Genomic DNA, 19,819 nt, shown 5'->3' with positions numbered 1-19,819 from the left:
ATCTTCACTAGAAGACCAGACCCTTCACCAGCAAACACATTTAGAATTCTCCTGCAAATTCAGGTTAAGAAAATGTTACTGATTCTTTCTGGCTAGTTTGTGTCCTCTCTCAAAAAGCCACAAAACAATTTAAAACCAAAACAGAACAACAACAACAAAAAACCCCAACAGAAGCAAACTATGAAAGTTGGTTGTGGTTTTTTGTATGTTTAATCAAATTAACTGCTTTAACAATGGGAATTTTAACATTTACATTTTTGCATTTTCAAGTGATGTTTATTACTTGAAACCAATAATTGATTGATACTTTGATGGCAGGATGCACTTCTGATTTATATTTTCTTGCACAGAAGTACTATGATTCTGTTGATGTTATGTGATGCTTTGGCTCAGTTCCTTACCAACTGGGACAGAGGACTGTAACTTCTATTTGCTATATTGGTTGCCTTAATGGAGACATTGTTTGGCTTAGATAACCATGTGCAATAGTTTTCAAATAACTAATAGCATGATTCATACAAAGAGCTTTTCAAATTTGCCTCGTGTTTCAGTCCGTTTTTTCCCCTTTGTGTTTAGATTTGTGAACTTGCCCCAAGTGTGACAACTGGAACCTAATGAAGCAGTACCTGAGGTATGCTCATTTACTATCACTCTCTCAGCTGCATGTCAGATCATGTGTCAGACAACAACAGGTCTGTTTACTGTTGGATCACAGTCCTTTGTATGCATAACAAACTTTACCCTGATGTTTCCTAAATGCCCCAAAACAGTCAAATCCATGCAGACGTGTCCAACCATGCTGCTTTTGTTTGGGATAATTTTCTATTTGAAAGATAGAGTAGTACTGCTTTCCAATACACTAGTAGAATCCCTGGCTCTCAGCCACAAAGGCAACAACTCCCCAGGAACGTACACTGGGAAGATGTTATCTTACTCTTTTGACTGGGCACTTGAGTCATCTCCAATCTTACAATGAGCAATACAGTTGTAGTGGTGTACCCAAATCTTCACATTAAGCAGATATAACCTCAGGATTCCAGACCAACTCCATTAATTTAACCAACATCATTCCACACAAACACACAGTTCCTTGACAGTTTTGCAACATTTGGCAAAGAAGTACTTACCAAACCAAGCCATTTTTGGCAGAGACAACTAAATAACTGCTCTTACTTCATTTCTAGAGAGATACCTAACCATACAGCAGCTGCCATGATGGAGTGGTTGAGTGAAGACCCTTCTGAGACTCTTCATATGGTAAGAACTAATTTCATTTCTTCAGAATAAAGAGATGACTATTGTTACTCCTAGCCCTACAAAACTGTAATTAACTAATTTAAATAACATAGACAAGGTTGAAGAGCAAATAAGAGACAACGCTGGTAAACAATTTTCAGGATACTGCATATATAAAGCATCTCCCAACTTTAACAATAGTAATTAAGGAATCACAAATAAGTTCTGGACATACCAAGGTCTGCTGACAACTTCTTCCTCACTTCTTAAAAGCTGTCTCAGCCCACACTTAATAGAAACTGGGAGTTGACAAAGCAGTGTACTCTTAAGAGTCTATCACACTGTTAGATGCTCTGCATGCCCAGAGGCATCACCAGTAAGCTGAAAACTCATATCCCTACACATCTACCACCTGTGAATGATATCTCTGAACATGAAACAAATGGCCAGGTGTGCTGTTTTTCAACAGCCAGATCACTCAGGAGACTGAAGTGCCACAAATCTCCTTGCAGCTCCTCGCAGAGATGACACAGCATGGCCAACAGGCACAACACACACACACTGCCTCCAAAGGCCCCTTACACCCTCTGACTGCACCACACTACCTCTCTTCATCCCTCGCAACCCCAACCCACCTGGGCCTGTATGTAGAGGGAGATGCAGTCAGGGAAGAAGTGGTGTGGCTGAAGAAGCTGCATGCAGTGCTGCAGGGGCTCCTTGCCGGCTGGCATTTCATCAGTGTCACTGTGGTTAACACCCAGCTCATACTACAGCATGGCCCACCACGCAGCGGCGCCCAGCTTCTGCCTCACCTCCTGCAGCAGGGCCTGGGTGCTGTACTTGGAGCAGCAGGGTTCAGTCTCCTGGTCCTTACATGACACTGAGGACATCCGTGCGGTGCAGAGCTTTGCACACACCGCAGCTTAGCCACCCTATAGTGACAGCACTGCGGGAGTGGCTCGGCCCTGAGCTGCTGTCATGACAATCGTAGCACTGCCCATTTCCCTTGCCAGCCCCTTTCCTGCTGCTTCTAGCTCTGACTGCCTGTCCCCACAACCACTGTGACAGTTACAGAAAACAGTAACAAGCACTGGGAAGCAGCAGAGGCTGACAGGAGTACCCCAAGGGCCACCAGACCCCTGGCATTCACGGGACACTCAGGAGGAAGGGTGCTAAGTGGCTCTATCTCAAATTTCTCTGAAAAAAAGTTAGTTTTTAGAACCAGATTTTTTAATGCAAGGGCTGCTAAACAGGCAAGGTACAAACTGTTCATGTTTGGAAGTGTTCCACTGCAGTGCTGCGTTTCCAGCAAAAGACTTGTCCCCCAGAGATACACATGGCATAACAGCAGGAAAATAGCAGCAGCTGGTTTGCCAGGTAAAGAGAAATCTTCCCCAAAACCCATTTCAGCAAACATGATTTTCAGCCATCCTCAAAGACAAACTGCTTTATCAAGGAATAAAGACAAGGAGGAATGTCATTAGACAGGCTTTTACTTTTTGATAAATATCAGCTCAGTCCAGATCTGTACCAGCAGTTACTCAAGTGACCTGTTAAAATCACGTCCTCGGTTTCCATTCTTATACCAGTTGTGTTTCTTGAAACCACTGCCGCTGCCACCTTGCCTTCCATTTCCGAACCTGGAGAACCCTCGTCCTGCCTCCTGGGGGAGCTCTTCTAGCTCAGGCAATTCCTTTGCCACTGACAGTTGCCAGCGCCTGGTGTCACTCCACTGTTCCTAAAATGCGACCAATGTAACAAAACTTCAGGCGCCTCCAGCTATGTTCAAGGTACCCTGTATCATTAAAGGCAACATTGAATGCAAAGGCATCTCCAGACAAATCCCACCCACGCTGAAACACGTCAGCAGATCCCTCTTGGGAGAGGGTTCACAGTCCCTGTGAGAAAGGATAAATGACCACAAAGAGACAAGAGGGAGGCAAGTTGACAGAAAAATGGTTAACTCTCAGAAGCACTGGAGATGTCAAAACCCAGAGCAGAGAGAGACTATATGATGCAGTTTAATAAAATCAGGTAATATAATGAGAAGTGAAATCATAAAGGGTTGTATTTTCTAACAGCTGTGCTGTTGTCTTGGCAACATACTTATCAACACACAAACCTTATCCTCCCATAATACCCTATATTCAATCCTATACATGTCAATTGCTAAATCTCAAATTACCAGGTTCCAAAGCCAATTTTGTCCACAAAAACGTACCTGTATGTTACCCAGTTCATCAACAGGGATATCAAAGCACACCCCCTATAACAGGAAAAAAAAGTAAGTAAGAAAAAGAAAAGTGTCTGCTTTCTCTATCCAAGAACACACACCACCTGCAACCACTTGTACGTGCTACGTGTAGAAACGAGAAATAGCAGAACGCCTTACAAAAGCTGAAGAACAAAGCACTTAGAACACAAAAGGTCAAACTAAAATACAGACTGAAATACTCTCTGCTGACAGCAGCATTGCCTGGCAATCAGCCTGGCTGTTTAAAATCACCTGGTACCAAAAGCTGAAAACACACTTGAACAGCAGACAAGTGTCAGACACAGAGAAACACCAGGCTGACAGTCAGGTGAATGCTGTATTGCTTCAAGCAGGCAGTCACTGCCCTACTCTATAGTTGTCTTTTCAATGCAATGCTGTATCATGTTAGCATAAGCTCACCATGAAAAAATAAAGATCACAGCCACTGCTATCATCATATATATGTATTGCTGATGTGTTTTGTTTTGTGTTTTTTTTTAAGGACAGAATTCCTGCATGTTCACTTAAGAGCAATGTCTCCATTCAGGCAAGTGTATTTTAAAACACTCAGCTATCTTCAGGTTTTTTTGCAGTGTGTGCATACAGTTTCAGGGTGCCTTGTCATAAGTTGCCATTTTTCTGAGCAATGAGATTGAGTAGGGAAACAGTGGGATATCAACATTCTTTCTACTGGTATTTCAGACTGCTGCCCAAATCACTACAAAACCTGACCATACATACACACACCCCCCCCCCCTCCCTGACTAGTGTTAGGCCACCTTACCATCTTCCCCTTGAGGAAACGCATTGAGGAAATTTTTCCATCTACTTCCTCACCAAGCTGTTCTTTGAGTCCTCGCCAGGCATAGCCCATGGTATGCATTTCTATTGAACACTTCAACACCATGGTCACAAAGCCCTTCAGGAAATACACAGAGAAAAACATTTACAAGACTACACTTGGTTGGGCACGCTGTAACTAACTAATGAGCTGTGGAATAATACATTATTGCAATAAGGTATTTAATCCCAGGAAATCAGCTTCCCAAAAGTGAAGTAAAAGCCTCCTAAGAAGCTGAAGGTATCTATGTAACCTAGGATTGCCACTGATATAAAGGCCATTTCTGTATTTTAGCCTGAAGTAGAGACATCTATGTAACAAAGTTACCACTAGAGAACAGGTTAACAATCCTCAAACTGATACAAGAAGCAGCCCAGTCCCATGTTATTTCTAAAATTTACCATGCAACAAACCAGGCCAAGTGCTCCCTAAATGCATCAGAGAAAGGAAGGTCTGAACTTCGTGATGATCTCTTTGAATCAGGTAATCAAATGCTTGACTTACAGGAAATACTACAGAAGTATAAAAATTTTTTTAGGAAGAGATAACTACAATAGCATGAACTGAATCTATTAGTTTGTAAAATGTCATTAGTTAAAACTCTCCTAGAGCACCAAAGTGCTTCTGTCACTTAGATCTCTGGAGAAATTCTTGTAACTCTCATTACAAGAAAATTTACTAACTGATTTTCAAGTTTCTCTGTTTTCCTGAGCACCGTTAAAAGCTGATTTCAGTTCAGGAACCAGGAGCGGGGGAAAACAGCTATTCAGAAACCCTACTGAAATATGCTACCTAAGCTAGACATAAGCAATTGTTAATGCCAGGTAAAATGTTACTCACTGCAGTTGAGTTGAGTAAGGAGCGCTGCTGTACATAAGCTGCCCCAGAAATATGGGCAAGAGCTGCAGCCAGGGCAGCAACTGCACCTTTTTCATCTATGAGCTCTTGAGCAGATTTTCTGAAGTAGTCAACTGCAGCAGGAGGAATGGCCTCCAACAATCTGCATGGTGGTAAGAGATAGCAAAGGCCAGTGTGAAGTGCAGTCATGTTTAAAACACAGACTTCAGACAGCTTTCAAGATAAACAAATTATCTCTATAAAGTCTTGCCCTATTCATGCTCACGCTTCACCACCACTCATTTAACACATTCAGGATGCTGGATACCCTCCTATTCTGTTCATTTAGCTAAACCTCTTGAAATGTGTCCAAACCCAAGGATGTATCATACAGCATGTTTGAAAGCATCAATAAAAATATCAAGGGCAGGCTCTAAGGTATCAGCATTCTTAAGGCCATACCCAAGGATCCACGTGGAAGTGTTACCAGCAAACTTCTACAATGCCACTGCTGTGCTGGGAAAGGCTCTTGCTCTCAGTGCGAGCTGATTAAATTGTTTTCACTGCCTCTCCCAGAAACAGCTGATCTGGGAAGCTGAGAACAGCTACTCCTGTAATACCACTTTTAGTACACCAGCCTCTAAAGATGATTTTGACACAGCAGCATCTCCCACCAATTTTCAGTATGCAGTAAAGCCAACACCATGCCAGTGATGTCTTTTATGCTAGTCAAATCATCTCTAATTATAATAATCCCTGTCAATGAAATTTTCACCAGTGGGGCAGCAAATGTAAACAGAGCTGCATGGAATAAAAATACAACCCTTGAGCATGAATACAAAAACACAGGACAGGGCTGCAGCACCCTCACTACTGCAGAGTAACTCATACTAAATATTGCACTTCACACACTATTCCTGTATCATCCAAGAGGACAAAATTTGTTTCCTAAAATGACAGTAACTCCCTGTCCTGCCACTAATTTCTGATGACATAAACAAAGGTTAATTTTTGCAGGAACTTGGAGAACACTACATTCTATGAAAAAGTCTGTGTTCAAGCAGAGGTTTATTGACATTATCTAATGAAAACAAATCAGTGCCTACATGCAAACCAGCTGACTTGTACAAAACAAGCAAAGATGGGTTCACATCCAGGTCTGATCTCTTACAGCTCTGCATTAACAGCATTGCTGTTGGTAAGATCTCCAGACATCTTTTAAGAACAGGCAAATAAACTTACTTTTTGGCATCATTACTCGAAGCATTAATTACATCTGTAGCAGTAGGAACACCCACACGCTTAAAAGTAATCCCCTGAAATTAAGAAAAACTTGTTAGAAGGTGTTTTCAGCTCAAGCTTACTTAAGTCACATTCCTGTGAGCTCTAGCCACTTACTGTTTAGAACATCAACACAATCTTCAAAGTCACTTCTAAAGCTAGAATAAAACTTTTTTATTTCTACCTCTGTTAATCTGGAGATACTTCACATCCATCTACATGCAGATTTTAAAGAAAGGCAGTTTCCTTCATGCATTCCTGTCTCTGCCTGCTGGCACCAGAGTACTGCTAACATGGGAAACTCATGGGACATTAGAAGAGGCTGATACAGAAGCATTTCACAAATGCTTAACAAATACGAATATTGCAAACCTACTGGACCGTGACATGCGAGTCTCACACTGCATTCCTAAGCAGCCCACAGTTACAAACTGTAAGAGTAGCAGAGCCTTTTTAGGAGCTGAATTATTTCATTAAGCCAAGTTCTGAGGTAAAACTTACTGCTTTGTGCTCAACTTGCTTCAAAAGATCTTCTTCTCTTCTCTGAAACAAACAAATACAGATGCCAGTCCGTCCAGCTCGACCTGTCCGTCCAGAACGATGGATGTAGGAATCAACATCCTTCAAAAATTCAGATTAACATGAGAAAATACATCATTTGAAATGCAAGCTAAATTCTAAGTAGAAGCCCAAGGAGTGATACATTTTGTCTCTATACTCGAACTTACACTACACACAAATGACTCAGGTTTGATACGCTACCCTTCCCAAAGCATGCTTCCTCAGGTTTAACAAACGTTAGTAACATAAGCTTTTTTAACAATTCAGAAGAAAGCAGCAGCAGTAGTGTTTTAGAACTGTTGTGAAATTCAACAACATTCAGAAAGGACTCAGAAAAGCAGAGACAGTGGTAAAAGTTATCTTACAACTTTCCAGAGCAACCAAAAGCCATCACTTTTACTTTAATCAAAGTTCAAAAAGCTTAACTAGGAAATTCTAGGCCTGCTTTTCCAGAAAAAGCTCTTAATTTGGAAACCTAAACATACTTCTGGTGAAACAGAGAAATAACCCACTGTTCTATCATAAAAAGAAATTACAATTGTAGCTTCCCTAATGACTTACTTTTGGTGGTGAACACTGTATGACAAGGTCAACCTCCGGAATATCCAAGCCACGGGCAGCTACGTTTGTTGCAATCAGAACTTCAAACACACCATTTCTAAAGCCTTTTAATGTAATTTCTCTTTGTTTCTGTGGAATGTCTCCATGCAATGATTGGGCATCCTGTCAGCGAAACAAACCATTAGCATGTCATTTAACAGAAGAGTCTAGGCTGCAGTATCTAAAGACATTTAATTACAACCCCCAAAATACTGTGCAGAACAACAGAAAATAATCGCACAGCTGATACCGGAGGCATATAAAGCATCCCATTTTGTGGTATGATCCTCTTCTGGGACAATAATTCTCACAAGGAGTATTCTTACCATAGTATTATTTGGAGTAACCAACAGTAAACTACAATTTGCAGTCTGTTGTGGCAAAATGGTCTAGTTCAGCTTTCCCTTGCACTGGAACAAATGGAAGCAACTTTATTTAAGCAGTGCTTGTCAAGAGAGCTAGCAAGACACTTTGGTCCTTTCCCTGGGATGGAAAACCTAGAGAAGATGAAGTAAGGTTTTCAGGGCATTCACAACCCCTGCTGGTGATCTGAATAATGTCCACTTTTAATGGGGTAACAAACAGACCAAGTATTTCACAAGGAGACAGGGGTCACAAACTCCAAATTCAAATGAGTAACATGCCAAAGGGCAGGGGAAAAACACATCACATACTAATGCAAGAACAATGTCACGGGATTTACTGTGAAAGCCCAACAAAAACTGCTGCTGGCAGATTTTAATGCAGATGCTATGTAACATTTATGAACTACTGGGCAAATCACATATTCCCACCACTGATCATTCTCTATAAAGTGGCTTTTAGTGTGAAACAGGACCTTCTCTGAAAAAAATCCAGCACCTCTCCCCACGCTCAAAACCAGAGTAATAATTTAATCAAGCATAGAAAACCTGTTCTGTACCTCACCCAAGGTCTGAACAAACTATTAAATGATCTTCCAAGGGCAACAAGACAGCCCATTCTAACATGTCAGTTGGATTTTCCTGAATACTGTTCAAAGAGTAAACATCATTAAGAGGTAGGAATTGGAAAAGCACACTAAGGTGGGATGGAGGATGTGCACTACTCTAGGTCCTGTTTATTACAGTATCATTATCTCCTGGTTATTCATCATAAGCTGTGTGGTTTCCATTGATCCTGATCTGCATGATTTTAAAGCCAAAGGCAAAAGCCTGCTTTTAGAAACTGATTTTATACATCTTAAAATCACATGCAGGAATAACTTCATCCACACAGTTACAACCTCATACTAAAGTAAGTATTTCAGGACATTTAACCCCTGAATTATCATGGAGTGCTACAGGTTGGAAGGGACTTCAAAAGACCATCCAGTCCAACCCCTCTGCCAGAGCGGGATCACCAAGGACAGGTCACACAGGAACATGTCCAGGTGAATTTTGAAAGTCTCCAAAGACTCCTCACAACCTCTCTGGGCAGCCTGTTCCAGGGTTCTGTCACCCTCACAGTAAAAAACAAAAATTTCGTTTTGTTCACATGGAACCTCTGCTCCAGCTTGCACCTGTTGCCCTTTGTCCTATCATTGGGTATTACTAAGAGCCTGGCTCTTCCTTCCAACACTCACCCTTCATATCTGTAAAAACATGAATGAGGTCACCCCTCAGTCTCCTATTCTCCAAGCTAAGACGACCCAACTTCCTCAGCCTTTCCTCACAATGAGATGTTCCACTGCCTTCAGCATCTTTGTGGCTCTGTGCTGAACTCTTTCAAGCAGTTACAGTATCACAGTATCACAGTATCACTTAGGTTGGAAAGGACCTCGAGGATCATCGAGTCCAACCTGACACCGCAGACCCCATGACTAGACCATGGCACCAAGTGCCACGTCCAATCTCCCCTTGAACGCCTCCAGGGTCGATGACTCAACCACCTCCCTGGGCAACCCATTCCAATGCCGAATGACTCGCTCGGTGAAGAACTTCCTCCTCACCTCGAGTCTGAACCTCCCCTGGCGCAGCTTGAGACTGTGTCCCCTTGTTCTGGTGCTGGTTGCCTGGGAGAAGAGGCCAACTCCCTCCTGGCTACAACCACCCTTCAGGTAGTTGTAGAGGGCAATAAGGTCACCCCTGAGCCTCCTCTTCTCCAGGCTAAACAATCCCAGCTCCCTCAGCCTCTCCTCATAGGGCTTGTGTTCAAGGCCTCTCACCAGCCTTGTTGCCCTTCTCTGGACACGCTCAAGTGTCTCAATGTCCTTCTTAAACTGAGGAGCCCAGAACTGGACACAGTACTCAAGGTGCGGCCTAACCAGAGCAGAGTACAGGGGCACTATGACCTCCCTGCTCCTGCTGGCCACACTATTCCTAATGCAGGCCAGAATGCTATTGGCCCTCCTGGCCACCTGAGCACACTGCTGGCTCATATTCAGGTGGCTGTCGATCAGCACACCCAGGTCCCTCTCTGTCTGGGAGCTCTCCAGCCACTCCGACCCCAGCCTATAGCTCTGCATGGGATTGCCATAGCCAAAGTGCAGCACTCGGCACTTGGACTTGTTGAAAGCCATCCCATTGGACTCTGCCCATCTTTCCAGTCGGTCGAGGTCCCTCTGCAGAGCCTTTCTACCCTCTAATTGACTAACATCTGCCCCTAACTTTGTGTCATCTGCAAACTTGCTGATGACTGACTCTACCCCTTCATCCAGATCATCAACGAATATGTTGAAGAGGACAGGGCCCAGCACTGATCCCTGGGGGACACCACTGGTGACTGGCCTCCAGCTGGATGCGGCACCGTTCACGACCACTCTCTGGGCCCGGCCCTCCAGCCAGTTCCTAACCCAGCACAGAGTGTAGTGGTCCAATCCACAGGCTGACAGCTTAGTCAGCAGTTTGCTGTGGGGGACGGTGTCAAAGGCCTTGCTGAAGTCTAGGTAGACCACATCCACAGGCCTCCCCACATCCACCAGGCGGGTCACCTGATCATAGAAAGAGATCAGGTTGGAGAGGCAGGATCTGCCCTTCCTGAATCCATGTTGGCTGGACCTGAGCCCTTGGCCATCCTTCAGGTGCGCAGTTATTGCTGCCAGGATAATCTGCTCCATCACTTTCCCTGGCACTGAGGTCAGGCTGACTGGCCTGTAGTTTCCAGGTTCCTCCATCCGACCCTTCTTGTGGATGGGGACCACGTTGGCCAGTTTCCAGTCATCTGGGACCTCACCAGTGACCCAGGACTGGAGGAAAATGATGGAGAGTGGCCTAGCTAGCACATCCGCCAGCTCTCTCAGCACCCTAGGATGGATCCCATCTGGTCCCATGGACTTGTGGATATCCAAGTGGCTCAGCAGGTCCCGAACTAACTCCTCATGGATTTCCAGGGTATTACTCTGCTCCCCGACCCCAACGCCCAGCTCCGGAGACCACTCGTCCTGAACTCCTGCCTTGCTGTTAAACATTGAGGTAAAGAAGGTGTTCAGGACCTCAGCTTTATCCTCATCCTCAGTAACTGTGTTCCCCTCCAGGTCCACTAGGGAGTTCTGGTTCTTCCTGCCCTTCCACTAGGGAGTTCAGGTTCTTCCTGTCTTGAGGTCCTTCTTGAACTGAGGGGCCTAGAACTGGACACAATATTCCAGATGCAGCTTCACTAAGGAGGAGAACTACTCTCAATCTACCAACTACCCCCCTTCTAATATACCCTAGGATGCCATTGGCCTTCTTAGCCACAAGGGCAAGACCAAGACTCACAGGTCCCTTTCCCATATGCTGCCCTCCAACAGGTCAGTCCCCAACCTCTACTGGTCCATGGGGCTGTTCTTTCCCAGATGCAAGACTCTACACTTGGCCTTGTTGTATTTCACTAAACATATACAGAATATCCAGAACTGCTGCTCCCTGTTCAGACCCCCATACCTGTTTAAGTGAAGCATTCATAGCCAGTTCATTTGCTTCCTTTTTGGTCTCACAGAAGACAATGGTCCTCCCATGGCTGCCACTGTAGACTTGAATGATATCCCCAAGAACTCCTGCCCTCTGTGATGAGCGACACTGTATAGCCAAGTGCTGTTTGGGAAGGAAGCATGATAAGCATCTATGTTAAATTTAAGCCATGCACAGGACAGACAAAATGAACACAAAGTTTGGAGGTTTTTAAGTTTTCAAACTATTGTTCCTATATGAAAGCTTTGCTTAAAACATTTCATTCATGCAGAAGTCCTTTCAACACCCCATTTATAAAGTCAGTGCAGAACCCACTTCATCCAAGCCACATGCTCTCAGGACCTGCACTGCTCCAGGCAGAATCACTCACTTCCACAGTCATGGCAGTCCTCTGAGTCTTCTTTCCAATCAAGTCAATCTGTTCATATTCATCTTTCATGTACTTTTTTGCTACATCATACACCCATCGCGGACAAGTTGCAGAAAACAGGAGTGTCTGGGGGTTGTTCTCAGAACCTGGAAGGAAAGGCTACACATTTCAGTCATCACAACAGACTCTGAAACTTGAAAATTAAAAAAAAAAGCAAAAGAATCACTCTCAAATTAGAGGGTTCTATGTGCAGTACGTCAGCCACAAGATGGCAACAGAAGCAATGAAAACGTTTTCCCAACCCTTCACACATCAAAGGCAAAATTACAGTAATTTTAGCTAGACCAAACTGAATCCTTTATCCTGCCTGAGAATAAATGCAATACAATTCTAGATCTGCTAAAAAACAGTTTATACCATGCCTGGTCTTCCCACATAACTGAAAAAAAGATTCTTAATCCCTCTTTGTCTTTATTCCAATACTAACTAGCTGCAAACATTATGGCTACATGCAAAGGGAAACATCAGACTGAAAAGCACCCTCTGCAGACCAGGGTTCAGAATTACCTAACAAGATTACCCTGGGTAAGAACTATTTAACAAACCTACCTTTCACAGCTCCACTTGTTCAAACAGAAACACACATAGGAGAGAACACTCAGTATTCCCTACAATTTATTTTCTGGTTATGAATAGAACTTCTAAGGTTGAATCATTACGATAAGCTAAACAGTTTTCCTTATTTTAGACAATTATCTGTACTTTTGGGCTGTCAGGATAAACATCAGCTCTGCAGAAATGTAGAGGATGAAACAGTCAAGGAAAACTGACAGAGACTGTACTGGATCAAGCCTAAACTCCATGAAGCTCATGTAGTCTTTCCACCAGTAGTCAAATGTAATTAAAGATATGAAAATGCTGCCAGTAACTAGCATTTTGTGGCTACCAGAGCCAGAAGTGATAACCTTGCTTTTAGTAATCCTTGACATTTCCACTTCCAGTACTTCGAATTGCCTTCCAAAACTAATGTGGGCACTGGCACATGACAAAGAATTTCAGGCTATAAAACCAACCTCCTTCTGCTCTGCACCTGCTACCTGGTGGCTTTGCTCAGTGCCTACTGTATCAGAAACAAGCAAATATTCCCTAGCTGTCAACTTTCTGTGATGACAAGCGCAGACACACCACAACGCTAACCCTCTATGCTCAGTGACCTCTCTCAGGGTGAAGAGTGCCAGGGCTTAGAGGGTTGGGCTGTGTTTCTTGCTTGCCTCTTTTATCCTGTTTCTTCCAGAGAAGCCATTCCAGCCCTTCTGTCATCTGTGACCTTGCTTTGAACCTTTTCCAATTCTACTTCACTCTTTTCTCTGAGGTCCCAGTACTAACATCAAAGGATTCTAGCTGGGAGTGCACCAGAAGTTTTCAAAGCAGTATAACTGTGTTTTCTGCATTGTCCTCTCTTCCTCTCCTGATGTCATAATTTACCTCTTTTATAAGCAAATCCTAAGATTTCTTCCACTTGTTCAGCAAAGCCCATGTCTAACATGTGATCAACTTCATCCAAAACAACATGCTTCACACTGGAAAGATCCAGCTTGCTATTTTGAATGTGGTCTTTGATTCGTCCAGGAGTTCCCACTAGAATATCGATGCCACTTTTAAGCAGATCAACTGGAAAATAAGAAAAAGGACAGTGTCAGAATGCCAAGAGACAACAAGGTAAACAGTTACAGTTCTGATTTTAGACCCCAAAAGCTATTGCTCTGAACTTAAATCTCTGAAAAAAGGATGATGCCCAGTTTGAGCAACAAGCAAGCCACTTAATGGCAGTGCAAGCTGCTCTGTCAACAATTCCAGCTAAACCACAAAGCTACAGTTAGACACAATTTCCAAGCAGCAATCAGTGGCCATTAGAAACCTCCAGAGCATTATTACAGAAAACCACTTTTTTCTTTTTTTTCAGCTAACTTCTTTTTCACAGCTACCTCTGGAGACAGACACACACACATGCACAGTTCTCTTTTTCCTTTGGATGGTTGTCTAGTCCCAGTGGATGTCCACACAAAAACATAGTAAAGAAACTGAAAAGACTAGTCGCTTCGCAGATCCACAACCCTTCTCTTACATAAATATTTACTGGAACTAAAATAATTCAGCCCAGACTGTATGCCATCTCTGAAAGGAGTACCATGGTTCCTGACTGAAGTGAAACCCTGGAGGGGGTGTAAAAAAGCCAGTTTTATTTATGGAATTGATTTGAAAAAAGTAAAGTTGAACACAGTAGTAATCCTCAGCATTTACTTACGCTGTTCTTTATATGGAGTTCCTCCATAAAAACAAGCCACTGACAGATTCCTGGTGAGATTCTTGAAGTCTCTGGCTACCTGAGTGGCCAGTTCCCTAGTTGGAACAAGAACCAGCACCTACAGGAAATGAAAAGAGACCAAAATGCAGCTGTGCTTAGGAGAGGGTGCTAGGAGAACAGGCTTTTGTGCGTGTTGAAGTTTGCACTCCCATTCTTATTTTACATTTGTTGCAGAGGTGCCCACAGCTCCCCATCAATCCCAGCAACATTTCCTGCCACCTGGAGCTTCATAGCTAGCAAGAAGAAACAGGGAAAAGTGTTACAAGATAACAGAGATGTAGAATAGCAACATTTTTTCCCTGGAGTTAATGCCAGATAAAATAGACACTTCAGTAATGAAGGACAAGCAAGGCGTAGTTCAGCATTAAAGGCTAAGAATAGTCACTAAAACATGTGGAGTACTATGATCTTAAAAGATGCACTCTAGGAATATACCCTCCTCCTCCACCTACCTACCTACCCACTTTCCTCCAGTATCTATCCTTCCCATTTTAAGAATGAAACAATGAAGCAAAGAGATTAATTCTTCTCTGGAAATATTCCAGACAGTAAGATTTTAAAACTTATATTGTCTTTAAAGTAATTAAAATAGAAAGATGAAGTAGGCACAAATCTGCAGACTACAATAGTTTTTCAATCTAACAAGTATATGCTTTATTTGCATGAGACTAATGATACCTGATTACAGGTATCTAGTTAGTTATCAATCCCATCTCATGCCTAAGTAGAAATATAAACACCACTTGCATCCATTAAGCTTAGTCTCTGGAATAGTGGGGAAAAGGCAAAGCAAAGCCTTCTGTTATCACCACAGAATTTACAGTGAGAAACAACCTCAGTGAACAGAACCAAGTCCAGCTCATTCCACCACTATCTCAGAAGAGGCAGGGGACTGAAGCCCATAGCCACATGCTAACTTCCTGAAGACAGCAGTCTGGAAGTCCACTAGTTATTATTGCAGTGACCTGACCACTAACCTGAATGGAGTTACAAGGAACCCTTAACATGAAATGTGTTATCATGGTGATACTGCAAAATCTCTGTCAGCCCAATCTGAGTAAAGTGTTCAGTATCACAAAAACCAATAAAGGTCAAAGAAGTCCCAGACAAAGATTCCCAAAGCAAAAACACGTTTGAAAACTGCCATGTTCTAAGGTTTTGGTGTTAACCCTCAAGTGGTAAGTTACTTTTGGTGCACGGCCTCTTCTTCCATCTTGTGAGACACTCTGCAGTTTCTCAATCAGTGGGACAGCAAAAGAAAAAGTCTTCCCAGTTCCTGTTCGAGCTTGAGCAATTACATCTTTGCCATCATAGATAGGCTGAAAAGTTGTCACTTGCACGGGGAACAGGTATTTGACACCTCGAGCTGTAATATAATCCAAAGAGGTTTCATTAGAAGGTGAAGGAACAGCTGTGTAACTAGTCTGAGCATATGGGGCATATAATGTCAAATTCTGTACACAAGAGACATGACTTAGAAGAAAACCACCTTTCTTTCTTTTAATTCCTGCTCTAGATCAAAAGGGATTCCAACTCCAAACACACAGCTCAATATCCACAATGCAAGACAGCCGCCTTTGTAATTCCTGGCGTAAGACAAGAGGAGAGTAAGAAGGTAAAACCACCCCAACTTATCTTTTCTAATACAGCCCAAGATGTATTGGTAGTTTAGTTCTGAAAGTGGGGAGGAGATCAAGGTGTTTTTTTCAAAACACTCTAAAATTTTAGAGATTTTGAAATGTGGAGGTGAAATGATCCATCCAAGACAAATTTCTGAGCAAGAAAAACATAAAGGACCTAAAACTGTCTGATGAAAAAGAATTGCACAGGTGCCTAACACAGAAGTCAAAAACACTGCAAGGGTTACTTCCTCAACGAAAGTAATTGAGAAAAGAAAATGTCCAAAAGTATGAGAATAATTATAGACAATCTGTGCACAGGAGCCAAACAGTCTTCATATACAAAACATCGTTACACTTAAGTGATATTGTCGACAACACATATGAGAACTGAAGTAAAGATACAAAGTAAATAGAGTGGTGCTGATGAGAAGGGATGCCCTGTCTCTAGAACGTATGTCTAGGAATAATCACAGCACAGAAGAATAAACTCACCTTAAGGCACTAAAAATTGATCAAAACTTTGTTCCTACTAAGGACAGCAGACTCTCTGTTTACAGCGACTGCTCACCTGCATATTCTTACCAAACAATAAATGAAAGACCATTTAGGACTATTTACCCTTGGATTCTGTGTCTGCTCATGCGGCTAACAGAGCGCAGTTCTGAACAAGCGCTCACAGGAAATATTTTACCACGTTAACTAACCTTTGAGAAGGTTGATGGTGTTTTGGGAGAGAGGGAAATTGGAGAAGGCGCCTTCTTTTTCTTCTTCTGTCAGCTCCTTAAAGGATAAAGATGGAAAAGAAAAAAATTACTAGCCCTAAGAGATAAGCAAATAACGTATGCTAGAGACACACAAAAGTTGTGCATTTGCTTTACTGTTGCAATGTTACCAGCTACCTTCTTTGTTAAACAAAAAACAAAATCCTTATGATACAGCTACTTCACAAACTAAAATGTCATCAAAAAAATCAAGTGGGAAACTTGAGTCCACCCATCCTGTATTACAAGAACCACTGATACACGCTGCACCGCCACCTGGAGTTACAATGTCTTGTGATCCTGATTCACTTAGGTTTACTTATTTCACATCATCTGGATTTGCAGAAGCCTTAAGACAGCGAGCTGTGAGCTTCCACTTAGTTTTACTGAATGTCTGGAGACAATGAAGAAATTCAACACGGAGTCTGGAAATGTCAAATCAGATTAATTTTAGGATCAAAGGCTGCATAAAGCATCTGCAAGAGGGGACTGAATGCTCTGTTAAGGGTGTAATTTCACAGGAATTTTTTTATTCAGGTCTCTTTTGAGAGGGGTCCTCCCCAGAGGCACCTAGTGTGAGCTGACCCTGCTGCTGTACTGCTCTGCTAAACTGTATGGTTTTACAAAATACAGTGCCTGAGTGTGTTTTGGGAAACCAAGGGTTTGAACTTCAGGGCACACTAACATCACACACCTAGAAGGAAGGTAAGTGAATTGGAAGTAAAAATGCTGAAACTTTGAAACATTAGTTAAGTGGTATAAAAGGCTGAGAAAACAGATATAAACCTTTAGTCATAAGCTGCTGACCAAATTGGGAATGGAGCTATCTCATCTCTGAGCTTAGAAAGCAAGAGGGTCCATTCTGAACCTCAGGACTCAACAGGAGGGTCTCCTTTACCTTTCTCCGGTCCCTATGTAAATCATTTCAATCAATCTTAACTCAATTTTCCCTTCTCTATTTCCTCCTCGTAGTAACAAACGAAGTGAACCTTGGCATCGAACTCTGTCAAGTTGCATTTTTGCAAATTAAAGTAACCTAAACCACTCATCCACAATGCTCTGGCACTGTGAGACACAAACCAAGTTGCTGCACGAGGAGGAGCTAGCACATGGAAACGGCTCCCTACTAGCTACCCTCCTGCACAGCAGGATAAGCTACTCCAAGCCGCTTGGCGTTTGCCACAAGAGCGAAAGCACAAGGAAAGACAGCTACCACGTGTTGGTATATATGCTGCAGCGCTTCGCTCACCGCCTCAGCTTGGGCAGACACGAGCACTCCCGGGTGCTCAGGATCGGATGCCATCCACCTATGGGAAACCGCGGCGCATCTGCCAATGACAGCCCTAACACTACCAGTGGGACTTTAATTAAGCAAGCCAAGGGTTCCGTGGACTGGGCATCAGTACCTCGGCGTCGCTGTCCTGCTCTGCAGGGTCCGTGTCGCCAGAGGAACTCTGCTCTGTCGGGGATATCATAGCAGAGGAAAGTTTCACGGTACGCTCAGAGTCATTGCTCTCTCCAACCAAACCGTTGGCTTTTTCCTTGGCTTTTTTTGTCTTCTTGGCCATAGGAGGCTCAAATTCACCGTCGCCCAGCCCGCTCTCTTCAGGTTGATTCTGCTCGGCCTCGGCATTACCACTCCGCTTCACCTTCTCTCGCCGCTTCGGCTTCTTTTCCTGGCTTCCCGCCTGCCCAAAGAAACCAGGCGTTACACGGCGGAACAGCCTCCCTCGCCCATCCCCTCCGACAACAAGCTGCTGTTCGGCTTTACCACCTGAATCCCCATGCTGAGAGCTCCCCCAGGGCCCCTAAGCCCGCCGCCGGGCCGGGCCGCACAAAATGGCCGCCCCCGCAGCAGCATGTGGCTCGCGTCCACCCGCTCCCGCTCCCACCTTGGCTTTTCTCCGGCGACCGCGGCGAGGAGACTCGTCTCCTGCCGGTGCCTGCGGCTCGGCGGGGCTGACGGCGGGTCCAGCGGCGGGCATGGCAAGCGACTGCTCCCCGGGGATGTGCACGGCTACGCTGCCGCTGCTGCCGCTCTCGTAGCGGCGACACCAAGAGCTGCGCCCCACCCCCGCGCGCAGGAAGTGAGGCGCGGCGCCGAGGGCGGCCGGCGGACGACCACGGCCACGAGTCAGCGCCACCGCCAGCAGCAGCAGCGGTCCCGACCCGGGGCCTGACAGCCAGCCCAGACAGCGCCGGTCGCTGGCCGGGACCACCGCTGCCGTCCGGGCTGCGGAGAAGCCGAGCCGCGCCGCCCGGCCCCAGACGCCACCCATGAGGCCGCTGAACTGCCGGCCGGACCCGAGCCCGCCTCTTCCGCCGGCTCTGCCGTCGCTGGTCCCTTCCTCCAGCTTCTCCCGCTCCCGGGGCACCACACACCGGGTCCGGACTGCGCCGCCACCTCTTTCTCCTCCCTTCGCGGAGCTCCCTCGCGCTTCACAATCCGACTGGGTTGCTGTGTCCCTACGTACCGGCAAAACACTTCTCGTGTGTAATGGTGCGTGTAAGTCCAGTCGGCAATACGGACAGGGGGATCGAGTGCACCTTGAGCAAATTGGCAGATGGCGCCAAGCTGAGTGGTGTGGTCAGCACGCCAGAGGGGCGGGATATTCAGAGACCTGGACAGGCTTCACAGGTGAATCCGTGTTGAATTTCATGAGATTCGAAAAGGCCAAGTGGAAGGAATCTTCAGACCGGGGATGAATGGATTGAGAGCAGCCCTGAGGAGGAAGACCTGGATACTGGTGAATGCAAAACTGGACGTGAGCCATTACCGTGCACTGACAGCTCAGAAACCAACCATGCCCCGGCTGCATTCCCAGCAGCATGGGCAGCAGTTGGAGGTAGGGGATTCTGCCTCTTTGCTGAGACCCCACCTGCAGTGCTGGAGTCAGCTCTGGGGTTCTCAGCACAGCAGAGACATGGACGTACTGGAGCAGGACCAGAAGAGGCTACAGTAATGATCCTCTGTTGCAAGGAGTTGAGCCTGGAGAAAGCTCCTTATTGGAGCCTTCCACTATTTAAAGGGAGCCTACAGGAAAGCTGGGACAGAAACTGTATATCAGAGTGTAGTGATAGGACAAGGGATAAACAGTCTTAGAGATTTAGATTAGAGACAAGGAAGTTTTTTCACTGTGAGGGTGGTGACACACTAGAACAGGTCGCTAAGAGGTTGTAGAT

General features: G+C 44.6%; 1 protein-coding gene across 2 annotated transcripts; it reads right to left on the bottom strand.

The window, feature by feature from the left end:
• Window positions 1–2,711: 2,711 nt before the first annotated feature.
• On the bottom strand, window positions 2,712–18,923 carry LOC137442020 (nucleolar RNA helicase 2-like). 2 transcript variants are annotated; one of them, XM_068140172.1, is made up of 15 exons: window positions 18,529–18,923; window positions 18,043–18,324; window positions 16,580–16,655; window positions 15,441–15,619; window positions 14,194–14,311; window positions 13,374–13,559; window positions 11,889–12,034; window positions 11,492–11,641; window positions 7,572–7,733; window positions 6,951–7,070; window positions 6,411–6,484; window positions 5,172–5,331; window positions 4,275–4,409; window positions 3,458–3,502; window positions 2,712–2,974 (listed from the first exon to the last, which is right to left on the bottom strand). In XM_068140172.1, exons 1-15 carry the CDS (start codon window positions 18,913–18,915, stop codon window positions 2,774–2,776), a joined length of 2,421 nt encoding a protein of 806 aa, XP_067996273.1. In that variant the 5' UTR covers window positions 18,916–18,923; the 3' UTR covers window positions 2,712–2,773. The 2 variants fall into 2 exon arrangements, with proteins under 2 accessions (XP_067996273.1, XP_067996274.1); XM_068140173.1 differs by lacking the exon at window positions 18,529–18,923 and adding an exon at window positions 18,411–18,437.
• Window positions 18,924–19,819: the final 896 nt, after the last annotated feature.

Source organism: Melanerpes formicivorus, unplaced genomic scaffold (genome assembly GCF_026170545.1).
Source record: "Melanerpes formicivorus ecotype bairdi unplaced genomic scaffold, bMelFor1.0.p_v2 SCAF_6, whole genome shotgun sequence".
In the NCBI taxonomy this organism is placed as follows: domain Eukaryota; kingdom Metazoa; phylum Chordata; class Aves; order Piciformes; family Picidae; genus Melanerpes; species Melanerpes formicivorus.
This window is presented reverse-complemented; position numbering and strand designations above follow the sequence as displayed.

Coding starts and splice junctions, on each gene's coding strand:
- LOC137442020 (XM_068140172.1), bottom strand. CDS start 18,915: ATGGGTGGCGTCTGGGGCCGGGCGGCGCGGCTCGGCTTCTCCGCAGCC. Junction 16,656..18,042: donor AGCAGGACAGCGACGCCGAG/GTACTGATGCCC, acceptor TTATCCTTTAAG/GAGCTGACAGAAGAAGAAAA. Junction 7,734..11,491: donor TGAATGCTTCACTTAAACAG/GTATGGGGGTCT, acceptor TTTCGCTGACAG/GATGCCCAATCATTGCATGG.